This window comes from Morchella importuna, assembly GCF_003444635.1.
Source record: "Morchella importuna strain M04M26 chromosome Unknown Morimp01GS022, whole genome shotgun sequence".
In the NCBI taxonomy this organism is placed as follows: domain Eukaryota; kingdom Fungi; phylum Ascomycota; class Pezizomycetes; order Pezizales; family Morchellaceae; genus Morchella; species Morchella importuna.
Window position 1 is genome coordinate 510,848 of NW_025763419.1, and position 23,689 is coordinate 534,536.

At 48.1% G+C, this 23,689-nt stretch overlaps 7 protein-coding genes across 7 annotated transcripts; 4 read left to right on the plus strand and 3 right to left on the minus strand.

Annotated features, from left to right (window-relative positions):
• Positions 1–875: 875 nt before the first annotated feature.
• LAJ45_07158 (uncharacterized protein) lies at positions 876–2,153 on the plus strand (the record flags this gene model as incomplete). The annotated part of the gene is made up of 2 exons (XM_046116717.1): positions 876–961; positions 1,037–2,153. The coding sequence occupies 2 exons, from the start codon at positions 876–878 to the stop codon at positions 2,151–2,153; spliced, it is 1,203 nt and encodes a 400-aa protein (XP_045970119.1).
• Positions 2,154–3,583: 1,430 nt separating this feature from the next.
• On the minus strand, positions 3,584–7,161 carry LAJ45_07159 (uncharacterized protein; the record flags this gene model as incomplete). Its single annotated transcript, XM_046116718.1, has 10 exons — positions 3,584–3,612; positions 3,678–3,704; positions 3,784–3,868; positions 3,922–5,300; positions 5,355–5,471; positions 5,526–5,907; positions 5,991–6,346; positions 6,396–6,518; positions 6,575–6,692; positions 6,763–7,161. 10 exons carry the CDS (start codon positions 7,159–7,161, stop codon positions 3,584–3,586), a joined length of 3,015 nt encoding a protein of 1,004 aa, XP_045970120.1.
• Positions 7,162–8,066: 905 nt separating this feature from the next.
• Positions 8,067–9,789, minus strand: LAJ45_07160 (uncharacterized protein; the record flags this gene model as incomplete). The annotated part of the gene is made up of 6 exons (XM_046116719.1): positions 8,067–8,694; positions 8,790–8,971; positions 9,078–9,108; positions 9,251–9,310; positions 9,455–9,596; positions 9,654–9,789. The coding sequence occupies 6 exons, from the start codon at positions 9,787–9,789 to the stop codon at positions 8,067–8,069; spliced, it is 1,179 nt and encodes a 392-aa protein (XP_045970121.1).
• A 121-nt stretch (positions 9,790–9,910) lies between these two features.
• Positions 9,911–11,637, plus strand: LAJ45_07161 (uncharacterized protein; the record flags this gene model as incomplete). The annotated part of the gene is made up of 4 exons (XM_046116720.1): positions 9,911–10,121; positions 10,184–10,644; positions 10,694–10,915; positions 10,966–11,637. The coding sequence occupies 4 exons, from the start codon at positions 9,911–9,913 to the stop codon at positions 11,635–11,637; spliced, it is 1,566 nt and encodes a 521-aa protein (XP_045970122.1).
• Positions 11,638–12,320: 683 nt separating this feature from the next.
• Positions 12,321–17,183, plus strand: LAJ45_07162 (uncharacterized protein; the record flags this gene model as incomplete). Its single annotated transcript, XM_046116721.1, has 6 exons — positions 12,321–12,496; positions 12,571–12,670; positions 12,768–15,977; positions 16,035–16,190; positions 16,246–16,509; positions 16,563–17,183. The coding sequence occupies 6 exons, from the start codon at positions 12,321–12,323 to the stop codon at positions 17,181–17,183; spliced, it is 4,527 nt and encodes a 1,508-aa protein (XP_045970123.1).
• Positions 17,184–18,205: 1,022 nt separating this feature from the next.
• LAJ45_07163 (uncharacterized protein) lies at positions 18,206–19,417 on the minus strand (the record flags this gene model as incomplete). The annotated part of the gene is made up of 1 exon (XM_046116722.1): positions 18,206–19,417. The coding sequence occupies one exon, from the start codon at positions 19,415–19,417 to the stop codon at positions 18,206–18,208; it is 1,212 nt and encodes a 403-aa protein (XP_045970124.1).
• A 2,076-nt stretch (positions 19,418–21,493) lies between these two features.
• Positions 21,494–23,050, plus strand: LAJ45_07164 (uncharacterized protein; the record flags this gene model as incomplete). Its single annotated transcript, XM_046116723.1, has 9 exons — positions 21,494–21,497; positions 21,591–21,725; positions 21,801–21,835; positions 22,127–22,198; positions 22,275–22,368; positions 22,472–22,537; positions 22,617–22,684; positions 22,745–22,889; positions 23,004–23,050. The coding sequence occupies 9 exons, from the start codon at positions 21,494–21,496 to the stop codon at positions 23,048–23,050; spliced, it is 666 nt and encodes a 221-aa protein (XP_045970125.1).
• Between the last annotated feature and the right edge of the window lie 639 nt (positions 23,051–23,689).

A 23,689-nucleotide genomic window follows, 5' to 3' on the forward strand; every position in this document is an offset into this window, starting at 1 on the left:
GGAGGGGGAGGGAATCCCGGTTTATCCTCTAGCTAGCTTGGTTTCTGCCACCGTCACCATAGTTTCAATTGAATCCAACGAAGTAAAGACAAGATATGTCGACTATTTTTATTGACGTTGAGGGTAGCAGGCTATCATCTGCATCTCCTACAGCAATCCGGGACGTCTTTGGGCTCGCTTCTCCGTGGATGAACACCAGTATTACTACATTGCCATTTGGAATAATTATAAAGTAGCCTGAGGGATTGGATAATGTGGAAATAATGTTTATGCGGGAAATTTGGTGGTAATGATTTTTCCTACTAATTATCAATCAATCGATTGACCCAGTCGCCCAATTGAGCCGGTATAGCAGAGATAATAATAAGCTTCCAAGTAATGTTTAAGCACCTGCAGGTTCACCAATCAATGGGGCTTGCTCAATATTAGTAGCCAGCACTGCGACCTATCACATCCAGTAGATGTCCTCTTGGGTCCCAGTACTACAGATCATATCTCATGCCAGCCGTTCAGAGTAGAGACGACTGGCGGTACAGTGGGGTAGAGTACATGTAGCTAGTCCACTCTAGCTACGCGCTGCCTTCTAGTCCCCAGAAAAAACAAATATCCCTGGTGTATATTTGTACCCCCATCACGTTAGTAATTTGCTCATTTGGGATTATTATATGCGCCGAAACCCCATCCCTCAGTCCGCAAATGGAGAGGCTTGTCCGAACTCTTGGCCCTCTCTCGTTGTCAATGATCGATGTCAGCCCGATAGCGATAAGCCCCACGAACCTGAAAGATTTTTGCCATGACTCACCAAGCTCTCATAAATCCCATCACAGTCTCAATTCCACGACCAATTCTTCTCCAAGACCTACAGTATACTTAAAATGACCGCTAGCACCTCCCCCTTCAACCTCGAGACTTGTGCTCGCCCCAATATCCTCAAACTTGTCCCATACCGATGTGCGCGCGAGTAAGCTCCCTCACCCCGCAATACTACCCCCACAAGAAAGAGAAGAAAAACTAGTTAACCAGGCTCAATTGGTAGCGACTACAAAGATGATGGCACCAATATTCTCCTTGACGCAAACGAGAATGCCTACGGCCCTTCACTCCCCTTGACTGCTTCCTCGACCGCCGAAACCGCCGGTCTCAACCGCTACCCCGACCCGCACCAACATGTCCTCAAGAGCGCCTTCTGCGCCCTTCGCAACACTAATCCCACCAAGCCTCTAACCCCCGAGAATCTTTTCCTCGGTGTCGGGAGTGACGAAGCAATTGATGCCCTCCTCCGATGCTTCTGCACCCCCGGAAAGGACAAGATCCTTACCTGCCCGCCCACCTACGGCATGTACTCTGTCTCCGCGCAGGTCAATGACATTGAGGTCGTTAAGGTTGATCTCAACCTCGAGAGCGGTAACCTCGAGCTCCGCCCCGACTCTATCAACGAGGCCTTGTCGCAGGACGCCAATATCAAGGTTGCCTACATCTGCTCCCCCGGTAACCCTACCGGTGCATTGGTGGATCCCGAGGCAGTGAAGAAAGTCCTTGCACACCCAACGTGGAACGGTGTTGTGGTGGTGGATGAGGCATATGTAGACTTTGCGCCAGAAGGGAGCTCACTTGCACCCTGGGTCGTAGACTACCCCAATCTGGTCGTCATGCAGACCCTCAGTAAGGCGTTTGGGCTGGCCGGCATTAGACTCGGAGCGGCCTTCACATCGCCGCCAATCGCGCAGCTGTTGAACAACTTGAAGGCGCCATACAGCATCTCGACACCTACGTCGTCACTTGCATACACAGCGCTCTCGGAGGCAGGGCTTGTGATCAAGAGCGAGAATGTTGCCAAGATCCTCTCACAGAGGGCCCGTCTCCTCCAGGAGCTGCCTAACGTTCCAGGAATCGGGAGATTTCTCGGAGGATTCGATGCTAACTTTATCTTGGTGGAGATACTGGATAGGCCGGGCGGCAAGCCGTCTAATACTGTTGCGTTGGCGGCGTATAAAGGGCTTGCGGAGACCCGTGGGGTTGTTGTGAGGTTCCGGGGCGGCGAGAATGGATGCTTTGGATGCCTCAGAATGACCGTGGGTACAGAGGATGAGAATGGAAGGCTGCTGGAGAGATTGAGGGAGATTTTGGGGGGCATCTATTCAGCGAGTGCGTAAGCTTTCGGGTTTATATTGTTTATTTTTGCTGCTTCTAGAGTAGACTAGATAAAATATACCATATGTTTCTATTTCAAGACACCATATAAACCTAAGTGATTACATGGGTCAGCCACAGCCCCCCCGTCGTTACAGCGGGTTTCATAATACTAGGCTGAGAAAGCATTCTCGACTCATAGTACAATTCTCGAAAGATAGCCTATATAGTCTATCTGGGTAGTTGAAATTACTTTTTCGGGAGAATATCGGGCTCGGGCTTCCTAAGTAGGCTATTTTTTTTAAGGTTCGAAGAATCGCACTGTATGTGTGTGAAAGTAATTTGAGCCTAGTATTCTGAAACCTGCTGTAATATGCGGAGTAATACACTTACGTTCAGACTTTAAGATTGCAATGTACTCAGTGGGGAAAAGCGCAATATAAGGTCAGTTGAAGTCGAACTAAAGGTTTGAGATCGACGCCATCGCTCTTATTGACAGGGGATTGATGTTTCTATGATGGGGGGAGCCTAGATCCGGCCATCTCGTTTATCTTGTGACTTGGGGGAATCATATGGGGTGGTGTCAAGAAGGACTTCGGGGTCTTGTAGTGGGCAAGAACTAACAAACAGAAGATATAAAGAGAAAACCTTATTTTATACCCCAATAGAAACCACATATTTTTGCATGTTGGCTACTTCTCATTACACAAAGCCGCCATGTGATGTGAGACCCCCCGCTTCACAAACATGTGGTTGTGTTCCAGTAACTCATACCATAACTTATGGAATGTATTAGTGAAGAGGTACAAATACTCTACGGCATAGCAGCAGCTACATAGGGAGCTTCCGCATCCTCTATCTGTTCACCTCCTCATACTCACCGTCATCGATATCAGTCCATTTTCCACAAGCCAGAGCCCAGTCTTGGTCTTCTCGTTTTTATTATCCTTCCAAGCTCTTCAAAACGGATGGGCCATCTGCAGACTACTAAGAGAGAGAGAAAGGGGTGAGGTATGTGGAAGACAGGAGCTATTTCCTGGACTTCCGGAGGTCCCTGATAAGGGGCGATACAAAAGGCTGACCGCAATAGGAGCGCTGTACTAGCAGGTCTCCTCCAGCGTTTTCTCTATTTGGACCTGGTATTCGATTACGATTGAGGAGAAAGATCATGCCACCTGGGCGCAGTATTGCTTATTACATGTACTACAGTTCGTATCGCTAAGCTGAATAGGAAGAAATGCTAGTTAAAGAGAAACCTCCCCCCTACACCCTCCCTCTTAAAACACATTCTCTCGCACAAATAGCACAAAAAGAAATACCTTCTATTGTACCGCCATTTCACCTAAACAACAAAAGAATTGTACAATTAATTTCACAATCATAGCTGAAAACAAAGTTAAAGAAGCGAACGAGATGTGGAAGAATCGTGTGTATTCTAGCCGCCGCCGAGTTATTACTCGCAACCACCAACTTCTTCCATATCTATATGCCGCCATCGTCAGCCTCACAGTCACCGTCATCGTTCTCATAGGGATCGTTTGGCATACTCTCGGCGAGGATACTTGATGTGAGACCTAAAACATCACATCGGATTCTATTAGAGCCCGAGTATCTGCTTGGTGGAGAAGGCTGTGCTAGGGATTAGCTGCGTACCTGCGTGTGCTGAGGTCCCCTCGTAAGTTTGTCTCCGCCAGCCGCAGGGCTCAGCGGGATCCTTGATGAACTCCATCGTTGGGAACTTTTGAATAAAATCAGCAACGGCACCTTTCAGGTTTGGGGATTGATACTTACATAGTGTTCATTCTTCTTGATTGTGATGACGAACGGGATGTTGTCAAAAGTGATCACTCTTAATCTGAAATAGGTGTTATCGGGGATCTTTGAGACCTCCGCCAAAAACGCTGTCAAATCTTGCGTCTTAACTCCATTCACCGCAACAATGAAGTTGGTTGGTACTAGCTGGTATTGATATGCTGGGCTTCCTCTTGTGCGCGCGGAAACATAGATCTCTGAATGCAATGTGCTAATCTGCTGCCTAACTGCATGGTGTGGTCGGTGCAATACAGCACCACAGAAAATTACAGCACGGTCTGTCTCCAAGTCCTCAGTAGGCACAGTGGGAACTTTTAGGGTCATTTCTTCGCAATTCCGGACCACCACCATGTCCAAAAAGTCGTGATCGTACATGACATCCAGTTCTGTTATCCTTGTCATAACCTTCCCGTTGATGGTCAAGATCACGTCACCTTCTTCAAGAGTCTGTGAGTACCCGCACTCAACTTTGCGGACCATAAATAGCTGATGACGCTCTGGGTTATCCTCTTCGACTTTGCGAATCCATTCGTCGCTCACACCCATTATCCGAACTTGACTCATTTGTACGAGATGAAGCTCAACATTCAACATCCGCAGCTTGGGAATTACACCAGCCTGGAGCTGACGAATAACAGGTAGTAATGACGGGGTGGCTAATCCAAGGTGGTACTCAACGTCTTTGTTACTATGGGTCCGCTCACCGAGGTAGGTAAGCCATAAGGCCTGGACGGTACCGTCCTCGTCTGCAAGTACACCACTACCACACTGACCACTCAGAGAGGTATCTACCGTAATAGCATCGACATTGATAGCGCGGTATCGTGGGGCAGATGAGTTGGCGGGAACAGCGACGGTGGTGATGTCTGTGACTGAAGTCTTGGCAACCACAACTCTCAGGTTCTGATTAAAACCCAAGAAGATTGTGGGGGAACCTTGTTTGACGTGCTCAGTGCTTAGCTTTGCAGATTGCACAGGTGCATCTACAAGCTTCGGATCGTATTGCACCACAGCATAATTTTGCAATGGATGCATAAACAGAACTTTGCCAGGCACAATGATGGATTCGGCAACAGTGATTGAAATATCACACAAATCGTAGGGCACGACTGCCCTGGAAACTACAACGAGTCCTAGTCCAGCATCGACAACCAAACCAAATCCAGTTTTTCTAGCTCTTGGGAACCCATCGAGTTTAATGGGCATTGTGCATGATATCCGCACAAAGCTGCGAATCAAATCAGTTGCTGCTGAATAGCTCACATTATCTAATCGGATAAACTGGGCGGATCGAGGCACAAGGTCCACTGGGGGTAGAGGATCTCCGATGTCTGAGAAATCCCACAGTCCCGTAGAGTCTATATGGTAAAGGAATTAGCGATTGCACAACCATTCGGTTAACAAGTACTTACCATTTCGGATCGCCATTCTCATTTTCGTACTCCAGTGTCGGTCAATGTACAATATTGAAGTATGCATAGTGTGCAAATCACGGAGATGGCGATAAGTAACCACCACTCGGGCACGATCTGGGCGGTTTTAGCGTCAGTACTCCGACTATGGGGGTCCGAGGGAAAACATACCTGGTATACTCTTCATTATATCGATGAACGCACTAAGGTTGTAACATTTCTTGTTGCCTACTGACTCAATGATCCATCCTTTGTCCATTCCATCAAATCTGAACGAGCCAGCTGGTTCGCATACATACACCCCCTTTACGGCAATCGCATATAGCCTGGCCAATTGATATGAAAGGTCGTGGAAGGCAGCTCCACAAACAGTCACAAACCGATCCGGTGTAATGTCATGCAAGTTGCCAACCTCAATTTCGACTTCCATATCTTGTCCTCCGCGCTGGACTAATAACTTGACCTTCTGGCCCACGGAGCTATCCAAAATATTGTCCAACTGGACAAACTTGGTGATCAACTCTCCATTGAGCTTGATCAAGATATCACCTTCCTATATATATATCGGTATACGTCAGAAATTTTTGTTTCAACGAGAAATACTGGTCCGCGATGTTTCAATTGGATTTTAATTACTTCGATATGATTATGAGCAGGACCCTCTGGGAGAACAATTTCAGCGACTAACATGCCGATCTCCTTTGGAAATCCTTTTCTCACAGCAGCCTCCCACTCTGCCGTAAGCCCTACTCTCCGACATTCATCGAAAGGTTTCAATAACCACTGTGTTTGAATGGTTCCACGAGTGACTGGCTGGCCCGTTTGAATGCACCTGAGCGCTCGTAAAGGCCTGTCAAGGGGCAGGAAATAATCGGTTGCAGCTTCAGTGCTACCTCCAGCCTGTAGGGCAACAGCATAACCATCTACATTAACCACGGGACTGCCAGAACTTCCCCCGCTAGCAGAAGCTGCTGCTTGAATGTAGTTTGTGTCTAGTCGAGATATTAGATATAGGTGCAGTAATTATACGGATTTACTCACTGAAGTCGTTGTATCCATCCCCGTAATCTGGCGCATTTCTGTCTACTCTACTGATGACACCTGATAAAATACTGAGTTTCTCTCCAGCATCGTTACCAACAACTCTGATTTCCGCGCCAACATCTGTTGAAATATTAGCGTGGTTATTCACATGAAATTCTTCTTTCTATTTGTCTTACGCGCAAGATCTGGCCTCAGTTCTAGGGCGGCAACAGGCATGTACTTGATCGCCTTCGGGTCGAACCGCAAAATACCAAAATCATGGATAGGGTCGCGATACACTGGAAAGACGTCGCACTACACCCCCTCCACTGGTCTATTAGAAAAAATGGCGCTGCTATGAATTGTAGAGATTTGCGCAGCTTGCCTCTTCATGGTTGTCAAAAACGCAGTATCCCGAAAACGGACCCGAACAAACAACGTGTCGGTTTGTCAAGATGTAACCCTTTTCAGCATCCACAACAAATCCCGTAGCTTCGCTTGTGATAGCAGAGTCGGTGTCGAAGGAGCATGTCTGGCAGAACCGAATCGATACAACGTTGCGAACTACACTCTCGATGGTCCTCTGCCATTCTGCTGAATCATGCGTCGCAGCGGTTGGGGGTAGCATCCTGCTGGCTTCAACAATGAAACTACCATCCTCCCCCGGCATCATCTCGTCCTCATCGATCTCGAAAGACTCCTCTCGGAGATGCTTTGTTGGGCGATCTGGGGCTGGCGATCCACCGTGCTTCCGTTTCCCTGCGGACACACCGTTTGTTTCCATAGTTAATTACTGTAAAGGAAGCTAAGCTCGGCCAAAACAGTCCCCCTAAAGCTGTCTCGCGAGACCTGTAGAGGAAAGTGAGAGAAGGGATGGAAATGAAAGTCTCTCGTAGGTGAAGGGGAATGCGAGCGCGGCGCAAGAGCTTTTATACGTAAGGTGGCGTGAAGTTACAGCAGAAAAGACGGACGAATGTAGGGAGGAAGGGATAATATAGAGTTTGGATGGGAAGGCTTCTTTGAAGTAATTTTTTAGGAAGGATTTCTCATCTTGGGGGAACTGGGTCTAGGGTCCGGCGTCTCGGGGGGTGGAGAAGGTGCCGGGTAACTACAGGAATGTACCAGAGAAACCTCTCTCTCTCAGGGTTTCCTTTGCTGGGGAGGTTTTGTTTCCCGAGCATCTTCTGTTTGATTGACGTCTCTAGACCACCCTGCCTTTTCAACCTGACAATTCACCCACAAAACAGCACATGCTACGACCATCATTTCTTCATTCGGTCACTCTCCGGCTTTCCGCCGCCTTGAAATTATTATTGTTCCCCGCTTTTATCTCTTTTCCTATCCCTCTTGCTCACTTGGTGTTGCTGGCGATATGCTGCAGCTTTCTCTCGCACGCGTGGACAGCCCATGCCAGGTTGTTGCTGATGCAAGGCAGTCAGCCAGGCTATGTATGGTCAAGGATGGCAGCCTCGCGAAGCATCCTGAACATCACGTGCCATCCGACGCGCATAGCAACGTACCTTTGCGGTGTAGGTACAATGATCTCAACCACGGAATACAAAGAAACACTCCGTTACTACTATACAGGATCGGCACTCGGAATTCTAAACGAAATGTAGTACAAATTATAAAGAATTAATATTAATAATAGTTAACGGAGGACAAAAAACCCATATCTAATCCCAGTCATTAAGTGCTCAAAGTACTCATACTCCCAAAGAAATCCCGGTTGAAATTCTCGTCAACATCAAATGCCACGATTCTTCCATCACCAGCCTCACTTCTGTTGTACACATGAGGGAAAGTAATTTCGATTCTAATGTACGCGGGACTCGAGATCGCCCAGTTTCCAAGTGATCCAGGATCAACCAAGTATATTTTCGCGTGAAAACCGCATGCCATGAGCAGCTGGGTTATATAGTCGATAAACTGCCCGCTGAATGCGTACAAGTGCGGTGGGACGTCATCGCTAGATAGGAGTAATGATGCAGTGGGATCATAGGCGTATCTCGGGAGTAACGACGGTGTGTCTCGATTGATCTGAAGTTTTCGGAGTTCGTACTTGAGTTCTTTCATAATCTGGTGGGCTGTTGCGATAAGCCATGAGCGAGCATCCGCTTGCAAATTTTGATGACTCTCGTTATTGATGTGTTCAATTGCTTCTTCAAATCCTCGGCCGATGCCGGTGAGGTTCGGAAAGCTGTATTGTTCGTGAAGTGATTCGGCGGGCGCTCTTGATCTAGTAGACATTTCAGGGGTGGGATGCTGCACAGTCGTAACAGTAGTAGAGGGACCTTTGGGTGGGCGAGGAGTTGCACTTTATATAAATAAGGGATAGATATCAAATCTAGAACTTTCGTGATACCAAGTGTATTATGTAGTCGTACTTCTCCCCCTGAGACATCTGCTGACGCACTGACTCGGGTGAAACCAGCAAATGGTATGTGAGCCTGTGAAGCCACCTCCGGGTGACACCTAGACGAGCCGTGTCTTTGGATTTGTAGGCACTCAATGTGCTTTGCATTCTCCACAATGTGTTCCTCGCTCCCGGGCTTTGCGTGCACACTGGGCCGCACGAGGCCACTCACACGGTACTGTGGAAAACCGTGCCGCCTCCAATCAAGATATAAGACAATGATACGGTATCTAGTATGGATGTTCGTTGTTCTGTTATCAAAATGTCTCAGCCTCGTTACATACGGGTATCTTGTACCCAAACAGCAGTTTGGCCCTGTTGGTTTGACCGTCCAAGTATTTAGTGCTGCCTTGAGTCAACTAGATATAGATGTGGCGATGTGATGATCCTCGCCTATTTGTACCGGCGTACAGGCATGAACTGAACTATCAATGATATTCGAGTACAGTACACAAACCTTTGTGGTCCAATGATTTCAATACCCTGGAGTGAAGATGAGGTTGAAGCACCATATGCGCTTAGTCACTGTTGAGTCAGCATTGTAGGTAATATTGCTTGTGTTTGCGCATCTCGGGGTTTATGTCAAAAAAGGTATGGGGAAATTCAGGGTTCAGGGTTCAGAGCTATAGGTAAATGTTTGCATCTCCTTGAGGAGACACACATGCACATTGCCCCCCATTCAGTCAGTGCGCTGGAGTTTACTGAGAGTTTGACGGTAATCCTAGGCTCGGGATGCGGGAGAGTGATATGTTTGGCTCTGATGTGTGCGTATCTATTCCAATTGAATTTCGGCTGGTATGGTTCTGCAAGGTTTTAGTGAACTACTGGTACGGTATTTCATATATAGGTGCTCTACTTACTGGAGATCGAGTACATAGGGCATTTATAAGTGTAGTAACTCAAGCCCCAGAGAATGATGTCGATTGGTAAAGAAGAGCTGTCATCCCAATTCTGAGCCAATCTGAGTGGGGCCGTTGAGGTGAATTCATATGTCATCACTCGCTTATACACAGGCACTTACCCGGCCTTCTACTGCGTCACTAGCAGTTGCCCGGTACCCCGCATAAAAAAATATCTTGTTACGCCCGACCAATCCTATTTGACACTTTTTTTCAAAATGGCTTCCGAAAAGACAATTAACGACCCAATCCCAGAGGACGTTGAGTCCGAAAATGAGGAGGGATGGGAGGACGCAGAGCCTGACAACGAGGAGGAATCTCCTGTTGTTTGCTTGTTTTGCCCAAACACATTCCCGGCACCTAATAAATTGTTTGAACACTGCGGGGAGTCACATGGCTTTGATTTTGTGAAGACAAAGGAGGAACTTGGTATGGCTGATTCTTCTACACTTTGGGAGATACCAATTGCTGATTTACCTGTGTTGGATTAGAGCTGGACTTTTATGGAACAATCAAACTAGTCAACTACATCAGAAGCGAGACTAAGGCCTCGCGCGTTCCCGACTTCACTTCCAGGGCATTCCTGGATGATGATAAATTCCTTCAGCCAGTGTTGGAAGACGATACTCTCTTGTTCAGCCTAGACGACCCGGAGTTAGACTTGGGCACAGAAGAAAAAGGCGCAACTACTAATGCAGATAAGGTCAAGGAACTAGAACTTCGATTAGCAAGTCTCTCGCAGCAATTTTTGGAATACAAAAATGCCGTAAACAAGAGCTTCGAGGCACAACTTGCCGAGCCGGATAAGGACGAAGTAAAGCGGGATGACGACAGTCATTATTTCCACTCATATGCGGGTAACGACATCCATGAGACTATGTTGAAGGATACCGTCAGGACAGACGCATACAGAGATTTCATATATGAAAACAAACATCTGTTTAAAGATAAGGTATGATTCGTTTAGTGAAAGTCGTTGAATTATTGTTGATTACGAATAGGTTGTACTTGATGTCGGGTGCGGTACCGGCGTGCTTTCCATGTTTTGCGCCAAAGCTGGTGCGAAGAAGGTCATTGCTGTGGACAACTCAGCAATTATTGACAAAGCGAGGGAGAACGTCTTTGAGAACAGCCTTGATGGAATCATCACCTGTCTGCATGGAAAGATTGAAGAAGTTGTCTTGCCAGTAAAACAAGTGGACATCATTGTCTCTGAGTGGATGGTAATGATATTATTTCCGGAAAATATCCATGTGCTGATTCGAGTCCATAGGGATATCTTCTTCTATACGAAGCTATGTTGGATTCAGTCCTCTACGCCCGTGATAAATATCTTGCTCCAGATGGTCTTATGGTCCCCTCCGAGTGCAAGCTTTTAATCGCGGCAATGCACGACTCGGAATACATCAATGAGAACGTAAACTTCTGGAACCACGTTTACGGCTTCTCTATGTCAGCTATGAAGGAGAAAATCCGCGAGGACGTTATCGTTCACTCGCTCGAACCCAAATCCCTAGCATCTGAGCCAGTTGTGTTTTACAACCTCCCTCTTCACACCATCAAGACTTCTGAGCTGTCATTTACGAGCAAATTTTCTCTGAGTGTAAAGGATAATATCGAGAGCTTAGATGCGTTCGTCATCTACTTCGACACCTTCTTTACTACCTCGCGCGGAGAGTATATTCCCGAGAATGCTAGAGCAGAGACGTGGAAGGCGACCAAGGATAAGGGTGTTGCGTTCACTACTGGACCCTTCAAGACTCCTACGCACTGGAGACAGGGGGTTTTGTTGGTAGAGAACAAAAGCGGAATGTTGAAGTCTGGTGAGAATATCGAAGGGGAAATTACTTACAGGAAGAGCAACAAAAACTCTAGGGAGGTTGAAGTTGACATCTCATGGAAGACTGATGAGAAAAAGGACCAGCAGCTATGGTACATGAGGTAAAATGGTTCTTCTAAACAAGTAATTTCGGTTCATATGGCGTTCAAAAGTTTGGAACTTTAGGTAGACTCTAAATCAAAGGGTTAGATATGCGTTATTATTACATGTATATGCTTATAGTTACTTTATTTGAAAGCTGGAAACGAGGACCCTGAATTGATCTCCATGACAACGACAGGGACTAAAAGTCTATCAAGAACACCTCTATGCGTAGGTACTTTATCAAGTATCAGGCGTGTGCGGAGCCACACATGCTGGGGTTAGTTAGTAATTTGACCAATTGCGCAAGAGAAAACCATTTGTAAAAGAGATCTGGTGGGAGGGTGGGTATACAAGTATGCAAATACCATGTGGCGGCAGCAGTTGGCAGCTTTGTTTAAGACTAGACGCGAGAGCCAAGACGCGAGAAGTGGCTTGCTAGCGTGTTTTTGGACACAACAAAACAATCACTTTACCATCATCCCTTCCTCCCCCCACTCCATTGACAACAACACCTACGAACAGTCGCCGCTCGACATTAACGATCACGGCGCCACCCAATACCCAATTTCCCCCACACCAAGAATCAACTCTCCCCAACAGATTTCTTACCGTCGTGGAGTGAATTACCGGAGGGAGTAATCGAAGCATTTTAGCTTCCTTTTTTTTGTATCAACTGAGCGGTAGTCTTCGACATTGTCGGCAATATGGCAGGTCCTTCGACAGCAAAGCCTTCCGTTGGATCAGTTAGCTGGATCGCAAATGAGCGATCCACTGTTCAGCAGCTTGGGGATCAGGATATGGAGGATTTCGCGTTTGCAGCTCGAAATGATCTTGAGTGGTTGAATGAACATATGGCCGAGATTTTTGAGAGAAATAACCTGTATGCTGACATAAAACTTCCTTTGTCTCCTAATAGGCAAAACATTGATCGCTAATGCCGTTTCTTGTGCTTAGCGATGTGGCCGAGCTTCTAAAGACACCAGGAAAACTACGTGGTCAGAAAACTCCTAGGACCGGGCGGAAACAAGTGCGTCCAGTGGCGCCAGGACGTGAGGTCTGTATTTGCGATTTCCAACCTCCCTGCCACTGGTGGTTGATTTATGTGATTAACACATGGGCTGCAGCCTCTTGCTAACATTTTCGACTTCTAGCAGCCGGCCAATGAGAACCCAAGCGACAATCCATTCTACACCGTTGCTCCACTACCGGGTAAGAGACAAACTTCGCCAGCTCGTGGCTCATCAAAATCGCCTTCTCGGTCATTACGAGTATTACAAGATATAAAAGTGAAGAAGCCCACCAACCCTATCAAGGATAACTCTGTCGGCCTGAAACAGCCAGAAAGTCAGCCAAGTCTCACTGACAGCGGTGTATGGAGCGACTTTCAATCACAGCCACAACAAACTGGATTGGTATCAGAGTATAATTCGTTTGTCTCGGAGCCTGCCATTGATAGCCGAGCAGGGGATCGAAGTTCAAGCTACCATATTGCTCCCGAGGAGCCGGATGAGAGGGAGCAGGAAGATGAAGAGCAGGAGCAGGAGGATGGAGAGCCCGTGGAGGAGGTGGTGGAGGTGGAGCCGGAGAAGCCGGAGGATAATGATTTAGAACCACCAAAGCCAGAATCACCTGGACATACCATAAAGGTCGCTTCACCAGGAATAATTGCTTTGGAAAAAACAGTCTCTTCAGAGGGATCTCCTGTAAAACTTGTTTCTTTACTAAAGAAAGCGGCCAATAAAAGCGAACCTGAACCTCGAAGGTCAGGTCGCCTTGCTCGACGCTCCTCACCTCCACCCGCAACCGTCGAAGCGCAACCGGATCGCCTGAATTCATCTTTGCCACCATCATCGCCCAACATACCCCAACAGGGGACATTGGTAGAAATAAGTGAGAAAATATCTACATTACCGATTGAACAATCGCCCATTCCTCCGCTAGCTGCTGCTGAGCCAGCAAGACCTCAGACCCCCTCCCCCGAAAAAACCGCCGAATCAGCAAAGAACTCGCCAGCTGCTCCTCAAACACCGGGGGATGAGGACTCCCCACGTTCTAGTTCATCATCTGAATCACCAGCGCCTGAAATCCCTATAGCCCGGAAGAGTATACTTAACTTTGCGTCTCTTCCAGCTAGAGAACCATTGACAAATAAAAAGAAGAGCTTGGGGGTCAAACACACGCGCGATAGCAACGTAGAACAAGTTCGTCTTAATGGTACAAGCCGAGCCAGCTGGATGAACCGTAAAGGAAATGGTAAGAGTTTGGGGGCTTCAAGTAGACAAATCGAGCGGATCGAAAAGGCAGATAAAGAGGCTGAAGAAGTGGGGATGAAAGACGCTGAGGAGGAGGAGATTATCCTGAAGCCAGACGCATCAAACAATCTAAAACGAAAGACCGAGACTGTTCGCGATGGGTCACGAAAGAAGTCAAAGGGTACTTCTGAGGAATCGGAATTGGAAGGCGACGAGTCAGACGGTGAGACAGCAAAGGCCGTAGCTTTACATAATAAGACATCGACACAAAGGCTCCACGACAAAATTCAACAACTTGGAAAAGTCAATGCATCTCGGGAAGCTCGTTCTTTCCCCTCATCGGGTTCGGGTGTTGCATATCCCGAGTTACCACAGCTGGAGAAAGAGCCAGTACAAGCTGTACCAGCTTCGAAAAGTGCAGAAAGCGAGGAAGGTCAACCTTCTGTTGCGGCTATTGACCAGACAAGTGTCACCCAAGATGATGAAGAATGGATTCCGATGCCTAAACAGACGTTGACGAGAAGCCAAAGTCAGAAAGAAGAAGTCGCTGCTAAAGAGCAGACCTTGGCTAGAAGTCAAAGCCATACAGAGGGCACAGTCGCATCTAAACAACAAGAGACTGAGAAGCCAGTATCTGCAAGATGGAGGCATCACTCGCCCCAGAACACATCCCCTCAACCCACCATTCGGACAATAACCACTAGTGAGAGTGCACCTAATCTGAGATCACCAGCAGCAGTCAGACAACTACCTCTCTCACCGCTCAAGGCATCATTCTCTGAGGACTGGATAAAATCTCCCGCTTCACCAACAGCTAAACCATCTGGCGAAGGTGCAATCACAGCTGTTAAGGCACACACTTCGGTTGTCTTTAAGAAAGCGAAGGAGATGCTGCTCAAAAGCTCGACAGCCAGTACCTCTGCTAAGATCGAGACTATGAATCCCGCATCGCGGGGCTGGCAAGGGGGGCAGAATTCGCGGGAACAGCTCAAAAGTGTTGACTCGCAAAAATCCGCTAAACCGATGGAACAGCTCTATCCTGATCTAGGAATAATGATGGCCAAGGATATGGATAGTCCTTCCTCTACTAAAACTCCAGTAACCGAAACTCTGAAGGAAACACGCCAAATGAGCATTGATGTACCAGAAGCAGTTGTAGAGCCTAATAGAGAGCCACGTCGTACTAGGAGCTCGGCATCCAAGGATACTCCTGAAAACAGTCCTGAGGTCGAGCAAACTGCTGTCAAAATTCAGAAGGCTAGGGCGGAGAGAGAGTCCGAGAGGTTAGAGAGAGAGGAAAGGCTTCGCGAGAAGGAAGAACAGCTACGACGGGTTGAGGAGGAGTTGCGCAGGGAAAGAGAGGAGAGGGAGTTGGAACATAGACAACAGGAAGAGAAGCTTAGGAAGCAACGTGAGGAAAGTTTACGGCTGGCCGAAGAGAAGTTGCGTAAAGAACAGGAATTACAACAAAAACATAAAGAGGAGCAGATACGCAGGGAAAAGGAGGAGTTCAAGAAGCTTCAAGAAGAAAAATTGAAGCAGGAGAAGGAGGAACTTAGGAGACGACAACAAGAAGAACTAAGGAAACAGAAAGAGGAGGCCCAAAAGGCGAAGGAAGTCCCAGCTAGTTTTCACGACCAAGATGACTCCACGGATAAAGAGGAAGATGAAGATAATGAGGATGATAATGCTTCGGAGGCTGATACCCGCACGATGATCAGGTCATCTGCCGAGCCAGAACGTCCCCCATCTCGTCTCCAAAAAGCAGGAACCATTCGATTCCAAAAAACAAGAGATACCAAACCTGTACAGCGTCCTGGGTCAGCAATGAAGGATCATGCAAAATCAAAGGGCCCGCCTGTTTCTATAAGCGTGGGCACTGCAAGTCAGAGGGAGATGCAGAATCAACGAAACAAACCGCAGGCGCCTTCAACTTCGACACTGGTGGCCGCACTCAAACAAAGCTTCGAGAATCCGTCTCTAATGACTAGTACAAGTCAAACCAGCTTAAATTCGTCTACATCCAACAACAGCTTAAGGTCTTCCAACCTAGGAGGGCCGTCCAAGCCGCTTAAGTCATTGGCAGCGGCGGCCAGCCAGCTGAAGAAGGTATGGCCATTTCTTATATTGTTTGTGATGACTATCGTGCTAATGTATTACGTACAGGAGCAAGAGGACAAGGAACGTAAACTGGTCGCGAAGCGAGAAATCGAACGTCGTAAGCTGGAAAACCAGAGGAAGATGGATGATGAAGCACGCAGGGCAAGACAAAAGCCAGTATCTACCCAAAAGACGCTGGCTCGGACTCCTGCTGTGGCAAATGTATGCTCTAAGTTACCTATTAATATAACTGTTGCAATCTGCTGACCGTTTATAGCTTCGTCAAACATCTGAAGAACCGGAGAGAAGATTGGATTTCAAGACTGGGGCTAAGCCCGGTCTTGCTAAGACCGCTGTAAAACGTGCCTTCCAGCCAGATGCTGCCGAGGAACAGCAGCAATACAGGCAAACAGCTACTAAATCTGGGGCTCCATCGTACCAACAAGATCCTGCGAAGAAACGAAGAACTGGGGAATACGATGAGCGTGGAGAACGTACATATGAGATGGCACCGCCCATCCGCCAATCAGTCGCCAAAAAGGTAAAAGAAGTGCTTATCTCCGGGGAAGACAAAACACAGCTAATATGGAAAAGGAAATTGTGCCAAAGAGTGCAATGCCTCATGGATATACACAGGCATCAGCATCTGGGATGCCATCAATGTTGAGGCCACCTACCAAGCACGGAGTTCCAATGCCTCAGGTTGAGAGTGTTAAATTCTCAAAGGAAAAGATACGGTTTGCGGGTGAATCTTCTACTGCTAGCGCATCTACCACGCCATCCACTTTTAAAACACCTGGATCCAAATCTGCCAAACCAAGCAAGACCCCAGCTGGCGCCAAGGACTCACCAATATACCAGAATGGGGAGCTTATTGATTTGCCTGACATTCAAACTGATTCTGATGATGACGACGATGACTACCCGGCAAAGAGCGATTTCCACGTACCCAAATGGGCCGAATCTCCGGAGCTTCGCGGGTTGTTGGAGAACCAGCAGAGCATCAACCCCGAAGATGTTTTCGGCCCCATGGCCAGACTAGATATGGATGCCATCTTCAGGGATGGGGGCGGAAGGCAGAAGTTCCGAGCAAGGACTTCATCAGCGAACTGGTCGGGTGCGGATAGACTCACTCCGGATGAAATTGCGGCGGATATGGAGGCGAGGAGGAAGATGATTGAGCAGGGTGGCTGGAAATTCCAGCCGCCTCAGTAAAGCAATCATTACGGTCTCTTTGCTGTACGGGTTTTTGTTTTTTGTTTTTTAAAGCCGAATTTTGATTTTATATGTGGGATTTGTTCAAGGAGTTTTTTTCTTTAGCTTTTATCTGCTTTGGGTTTTCTTTTTGTAAACCTTATTCTTCTTCTTTCTTCTAGTTATTGGGGTGCAGGGTAAATGCAAAACGGCCGGGATTGGCTTTATGGTATAACAAAAAAAAAAAGAAAAACGGGGATGATGCATCGTTTATCAACAACTGCTTTATCTTTGTGGTTTATTTTCTCTCTTTTTTTTCGGGGCTCTACATGTGTAGTAAGTATTAGTAGTAATCGTGCTACGGGGGTGTTTTTCCTTTTTTTTTCTTTTCATCTTGTTGTTTAAGTTACAATAGTTTTGTACCAATACTTTACTGGCCATCTCATCTTCTCTCTTCTCAATGGTCATGGGGCGGGCAGCTGTGTATTATATGCGTTGATTCTCTACTATGTTTTGCCGTCTCCCCCCATTTTGGTGCTTGTTTTGGGTGTACATGTAGTTGCGGCGTGTATGGGTTCTTGAGCGCCGATTAAGTGTTTAGTTCTGAGGTCACCATTACAGTGCTTTTAGAATAATTGACGCATCATAAACTATGTTTACGGCTAGGCCTACATCAACAGTACTTCGAGGACATATACCTGAGGCTGGTCCGTTGACTTTGCGGCCCAGGGGTGCTTGTTAGTTACATACCCCCCATGTTAAGTTCGTATTGAAGTCATGGATTATCACTCGGTATGCAGTCCGCCCCATATTGGATATTTATTTTCGAATGATGTTCGAACATGTCATTTCCAAGCCTGACCGATCTGTGACCATCACTACTTTATTGGGTCTTGTTGGTTAAAGAATAAAGTCACTTAATATTGATATCTGGAAACCCATGCAATTTTATCTACCCATTACGCTCAATATACAAGAAAGAAAATCCATCATCATAAATCTTACACCCCCCCCCCCTTTCCCCCCTCCTCCCCCTTTCCCTACTATTTCGCAGGCGTTGGGTGCTTCTTTTTCCAGTCCTTCACAAACTCCTCCGTCCTCGCTCTCGGCACCAAATGCACCGTCAATATCTGGTCCACCACCACCACCTTCCCGCCACCCAGCGTCTCAAACAACGGCACCTTCTTGCCCACCTTGATCAGCCCGCCCGCCGCCGTCTCCATGTACGCGTCAACCTTACTCGCGGGAAAGTACTCTCGCGCCGAATCCCACGAACACGGCTCAGCGAGCACCATGGAGAGCTGTTCGGCGAGCGTGCTGTTCTCAGGAAACGCCTTGATGAAGTCCGACTGCAGCGCCAGCGGGTACAGGAACACTGTCGGAAAACACAGCGTCGACTTCGGGTCCGTCGGGTCCTCGAGGTGCAGTGTTGCGTCCTCAAGCTCTGGCGGCTGCGGCGTCACCTTGACGGGTATCTTTCTTGCTAGTAGTGCTACGCGCAGCGTCTGCGCTTCCCGCAGAGCCTTGTCCTCGCGCTCCTTCCGCAGGCGCTCAATCTCTGTGATGCGGTTCTGCTTCTTTGCAATCTCGGCCTGCAGCTGCAGCAGCGCCGCGTTCTCGGGCGCTGTCTCAAGCCCCGCGCTGATGCACTGCATCGCCTCTGGGAGCTTCTCGAGCGCGTAGAGCGCCTTCGCGCTGCGGTACCACGCTTTTGTGTTTGCGGGCGCCATCTGCAGCGCAAGCTTACAGTCCGTGATGCACCGTCTGTAGTTCTTGAGCTCCAGGTTGCACGCTGCGCGGTTGGTCAGGCACGCCGTCTCGATCTCAGCGACGCCGCACTTGACGGCGAGCGCCTTGGTGTAGAACTCGACGGCGTCGCGGTACTGCTTGACCTTGAAGTTGTCGTTGCCCTGGCTGCGGAAGTTCTGGGCGACCTCGTGCGGCTCGCCCTCGTAGGCGAGGGCCTTGAGCGCCTCGAGCTCGATGTTCTCGCCCGTGCCCTCGGCGTTGGTCTCGTCGAGCTCCGTCATGAAGAGGGGCATCTTGTTCATGGTCTTGAGGAATTCATCCGTGGTCATGTTTTTGACGCCGGCGATGGCGGCGGGGAGTTCGGGCGCCATGGAGCCGGGGGTGGAGGAGCCGTGGCCGTGGCGGGCGGCGGCCTGCGCGATGAGGTCGTTGAGGTCCAGGCCGGCGACCTGCTCGTTGATTGCTGCATCCGCGGCTTGATCTTCGATTTCTTCGATTAGGGCCATGGTGAAGTGTGGTAGTGATGGTGGTGGCGGTGGTTGGTGGAGTGAGTTTGGGTTTGGGATATTTTTTTGTGCTATGGCGGGGTGGTTGGTTGGTTGGTGGGGTGGCTGGGACCCTGCAACGCTTGGCGCAGGTTGATCATTGACAGTGGCATCTCTCGAGTTAAGTAGTTACCGGGCAGCGTGTCGGGCTGGTTCGCAATCTGTACCGGTGCTGATACCCCGAGAATTTCATTGGAAAGGAGATTTTATTTCCCCGGGCTATAGGTATAATACCAATGCACTATCAAAAGCAGGGGAAATATTGGTTCCCAGGCGCACGTGAAGGCGGGAGCGTGAGAACTTTATTGCGCAGTTAGGTATCGCAGAATTCTGATGCTGCGGTATTAATTTCGGGTTTTTTTTAGTACAAAGATACAAAGGTACCGGAGCATACATACTCCAAACTATACTCTGATTGGCGCGGAATGTTATTATGTAGCATTCACAAGCCTGTACACCTTTGACTGTGATAAGAAGCATCATATAGGTTAAATAAATAAGTACCGGCGTCTTGTGTGAGGGAGAGGTTCGATAAAGGGGAAGAACGTGGTAGAAAAATTCAATGTCTGCAGTGTGTAAGAACAGTGGTCCATCTCTCATTCTGTTAGAAAATACTTAAGGGCATACGTGTATCTTAATGCTATGCAGACCTCAGTATTATTGTAAGGTGGTCTTAGTAACATATGTGCGTTTAAATTACATGTAGAGAGCCTCTGGTCATCCTTCGTAACAGAATCATCCATCTTATTTTCTATCAAGTCTTCCTACAATTATCATCTGGAAGAATAACTCCTCGGTCTTGGTTGGTTATTGGTAAGTACATGTAGCCGACATGACTATGAAGTTGGTTCTGTGATATCTTCGGAAGGATGCGTCCCAAATGAGTATACATGCACGTCGCCTTTATTTGCAGGTACGCGGTATACAGTATATGTATATCAGGCCCTTGTGGTACTCCCTTTATCCTGAAGAAAATAAGACTTTCTAACTCATAGCGGACTGTTCTAGCTGTCGACACACTGTCTTACCAAGTGTCGTGAGGGGACGAGTTTGTACACAATGGTCCGATAATCTGGTTTGCAAGTGAGAGCTCCGGTAGCACATATGCATACTGCTCCCCAGTCAATAGAATGTAGTAGTATAGTAGTAGGTTCCAACAAAAACACTATTGGGTTCGTGCGTTGCGCTTGTGGTTTGCGAAACCTCATTTGGTGCCTGCCGTAAAGTACACAACCATCCGGAAGCCTACGTACACCCTTCCCGTGAGAGTCGTTTTGATAGACCGAAAAATTTGAATGGAGATGCAGTCTATTTTCGGCCAAGGTTGAATTTCCGTGGAGGATGGATTGGTTATCGCCCCCAGCTTGTGCTGCTGCAGCAGTACCTACATGTACTTACCTGCCCAGTTAAACTCTTCAGTTGATTAATTAGTTGTGGTTGGGGTTGCGTTTCCTGTGTCACAGCTTTGATTATCGATCCAGCGGTTAATGACGGCCATCCATGATCGGAGTTTAATCCAGGGCCTGTCAACGTCCTGCTGTTTGGAAATGCGCCCTATCGATTGGTTGGCACAATCGCCGGTGATGGCATCATTGGCTATACAAGCATCTGCCTGTCTCAGTCGAAGGCCCTGGAGGGGCTATTTCTAAGCATAGCTAAGGTAAAGTATACCGATCACTCCACATTTCAACTCCACAACCACATCAATCCTCTCGGTCTTCTTCATAACTACTCCACGTCTTTGACCTTCTAAGCATCTTAGTATCCGACCCTGGAAGTATTCTGATACCTCCAAGACCTCAATATCCGCCACCTACGTCGTTCGTGAGCCTGTTCCCAGGTACGTCGTGCACTCGCTCTACTGTCCGACTAAGCAGCCATTTAGCTAGCTACATAGCTAGCCTATCTACCTCCAAGCTTAGCTGTACTCGTTTCCCACAGAGCCCCCGGATCCCCCCCCCCCCCCCCTGCTGACAATCCGTATAAACACAACAGAACAAGTTAAAAACCCACAAGCTAAAACAAACAATCACCGAAATGAGTATATCTTGGCCCCTCCTCCTCCCCCCCTCACTCTCTACCTTTTCGGCCCCTCTTTCCCACCCCAGATCTAATGCTCTCCGTACCTGCGTAGCCTCCACCAACCCCCCCACCGACCCCCCGACCGACCGGTCCGCCGCGCCCATAACCGAACATGAGCCCTTGCTTGGGCGCCCCGGGGACGTGGCGCAAAGAGATGAAAGCATGCTAGCTAGGAATTTGATCACCGGTATGCATACCCAATTCTAAACAGCGGCGGGAGCTGGTTAAAACGACCTGGGTTAATTGACGAAACGGACCGTAGGCACTGCTCCCCTTGCCCAGGTCGGCGGCGTGATGGTATGTCTGACCCCAAACACCCTCTAATTATGGGCAGTGGAGAAAAAAAACGTGGGATGGTGCCGGATAGGTGGTTAACGATACTGGCTTTGTCCGCCCATGTATAGCTTGTCGTGACCGTATGGGGCGCGGTGCTCAGTCACTCATGGATGGTCTTCTCGCTACATCCACTTTTGAACTCTGTGAGTTTGCTCCACCCCACTCCACGCCACGCCACGCCACGCCACCCCCCGCCAACCAGGTTACCTACGGAAAACTCGAACGGAACTGACTGATTCTACCATCTCGCAGCTCGGCGTTTTCCTCTCCCTCCAGGCCATCCTGGTGCTTCAACCCACGCACACCGCGGACCAGAAACGCAGGGTTTGTCATCCATACCCCCAATCCCCCAATCCACCCCACACCGCTCAAGACTAATGGTAGTAACATACATATATAGGGTACATACGTCCATGCGGCCTTCAACGGCCTTGCCGCGTTGAGCTTCTTTACCGCGCTGGCCATCGTCATCTGGCACAAGCAGCATAGCGGAAGTATGTTTTAAACCACGTGTGAGAGAGAGAGAAGAGAAGCGAGCATCCTTAAGGCTAGCTAGGGCTTCTTACTGATGTAATCGGCGTGCTTTACTTTTTGCAGTCCCGCACTTTGAGTCGGTCCATGCCTACCTCGGAATCGTCATCTACAGCCTTCTCTTTATCCAGGGTAAGCAACTACATAAGCTAGATTATACTCCATGTATATAAAAAAGCTAAACCAACTAACCCTAACCCTGGATATATAGCATTTGTTGGATTCACGCAATACTTTGTGCCGCGCATCTATGGAGGCGTGGATAATGCAAGGGCAATCGTTAGTAATTACTAGTAAAACTTGGTGTGGGGGTAATGATAGAAGCTGACGATTTGTTAGTACAAGTACCATCGTGTCTCGGGATACATCATCCTGTTTTTGTATCTGGTCAACATCACCCTGGCGAGCAAATTGAGATATGGAGAGAAGTTCATCCATCTCAAGACGTGGGGCGTCGTGGTGGCGGGTGTGTTGGTCGTGATTGGTGAGTCTATATTCGCCGTTCTGTGCTGATATAATTTTTGAGGGGCGGCCTTCGTGGGGGGGCCCGGAGATGAGGAAATAGGCTAATTTGTTGTGGGTTCGGGTGGGGTGATAGGTACTTATCCAAGGATCAAGAAGCAGAAGATCCAGATCTTTGGGTAGATGATAGTGGTGGTGGTGGGGGCGTATTTTCAGGGACCTTTTTCTTTCTTTTGTTTTAGTGGACTTGGGGGGATGTTGTGGGTTGGGATGTAAGGCTGATCGAAGGAGATTAAACAGTCTTTTCATTAATTCGGGAGGGGGGGGGGGGCATTTGCTTTGCACTTTGTGCATGAATTTTTTCTATTTCGCCTTTTCTCGCCCAACTCTTTTTTTTTTGCTGGATTTTTTTTTTTTTTTTTTTTTGCTCTGATCTGATCTGTCATGCGCGTGATAATTCATGTCTGAGATTTCTTGTCTCTCTCTCTCTCTCCTTTTTTTTTTGCATGTCCCATTATGAAAAACGCAGTTCAGTTTCGCCTGTTGAGTAATTATCTCCTAAGCGGAGTGAAACAAAACGAAAAACAATGATCAATGCTCATCCAAAAGTCAGCGACCCGTCTTCTTGTATGTACCTGAGGTGATCTGATCCGATCTACTCTATCTGTACTCTATCTGCTCTGTCTTGCACCGGTAATCCTAAGCTTGGACTGCACATCCAAATCCCCACCCATTCCATGGGGCCATGGGCCGATTGCAACACATTCCAGAAGCTCGAGCACAGCCCAGAAACACTACGGGAAGCGGAACAAGGGAACCATT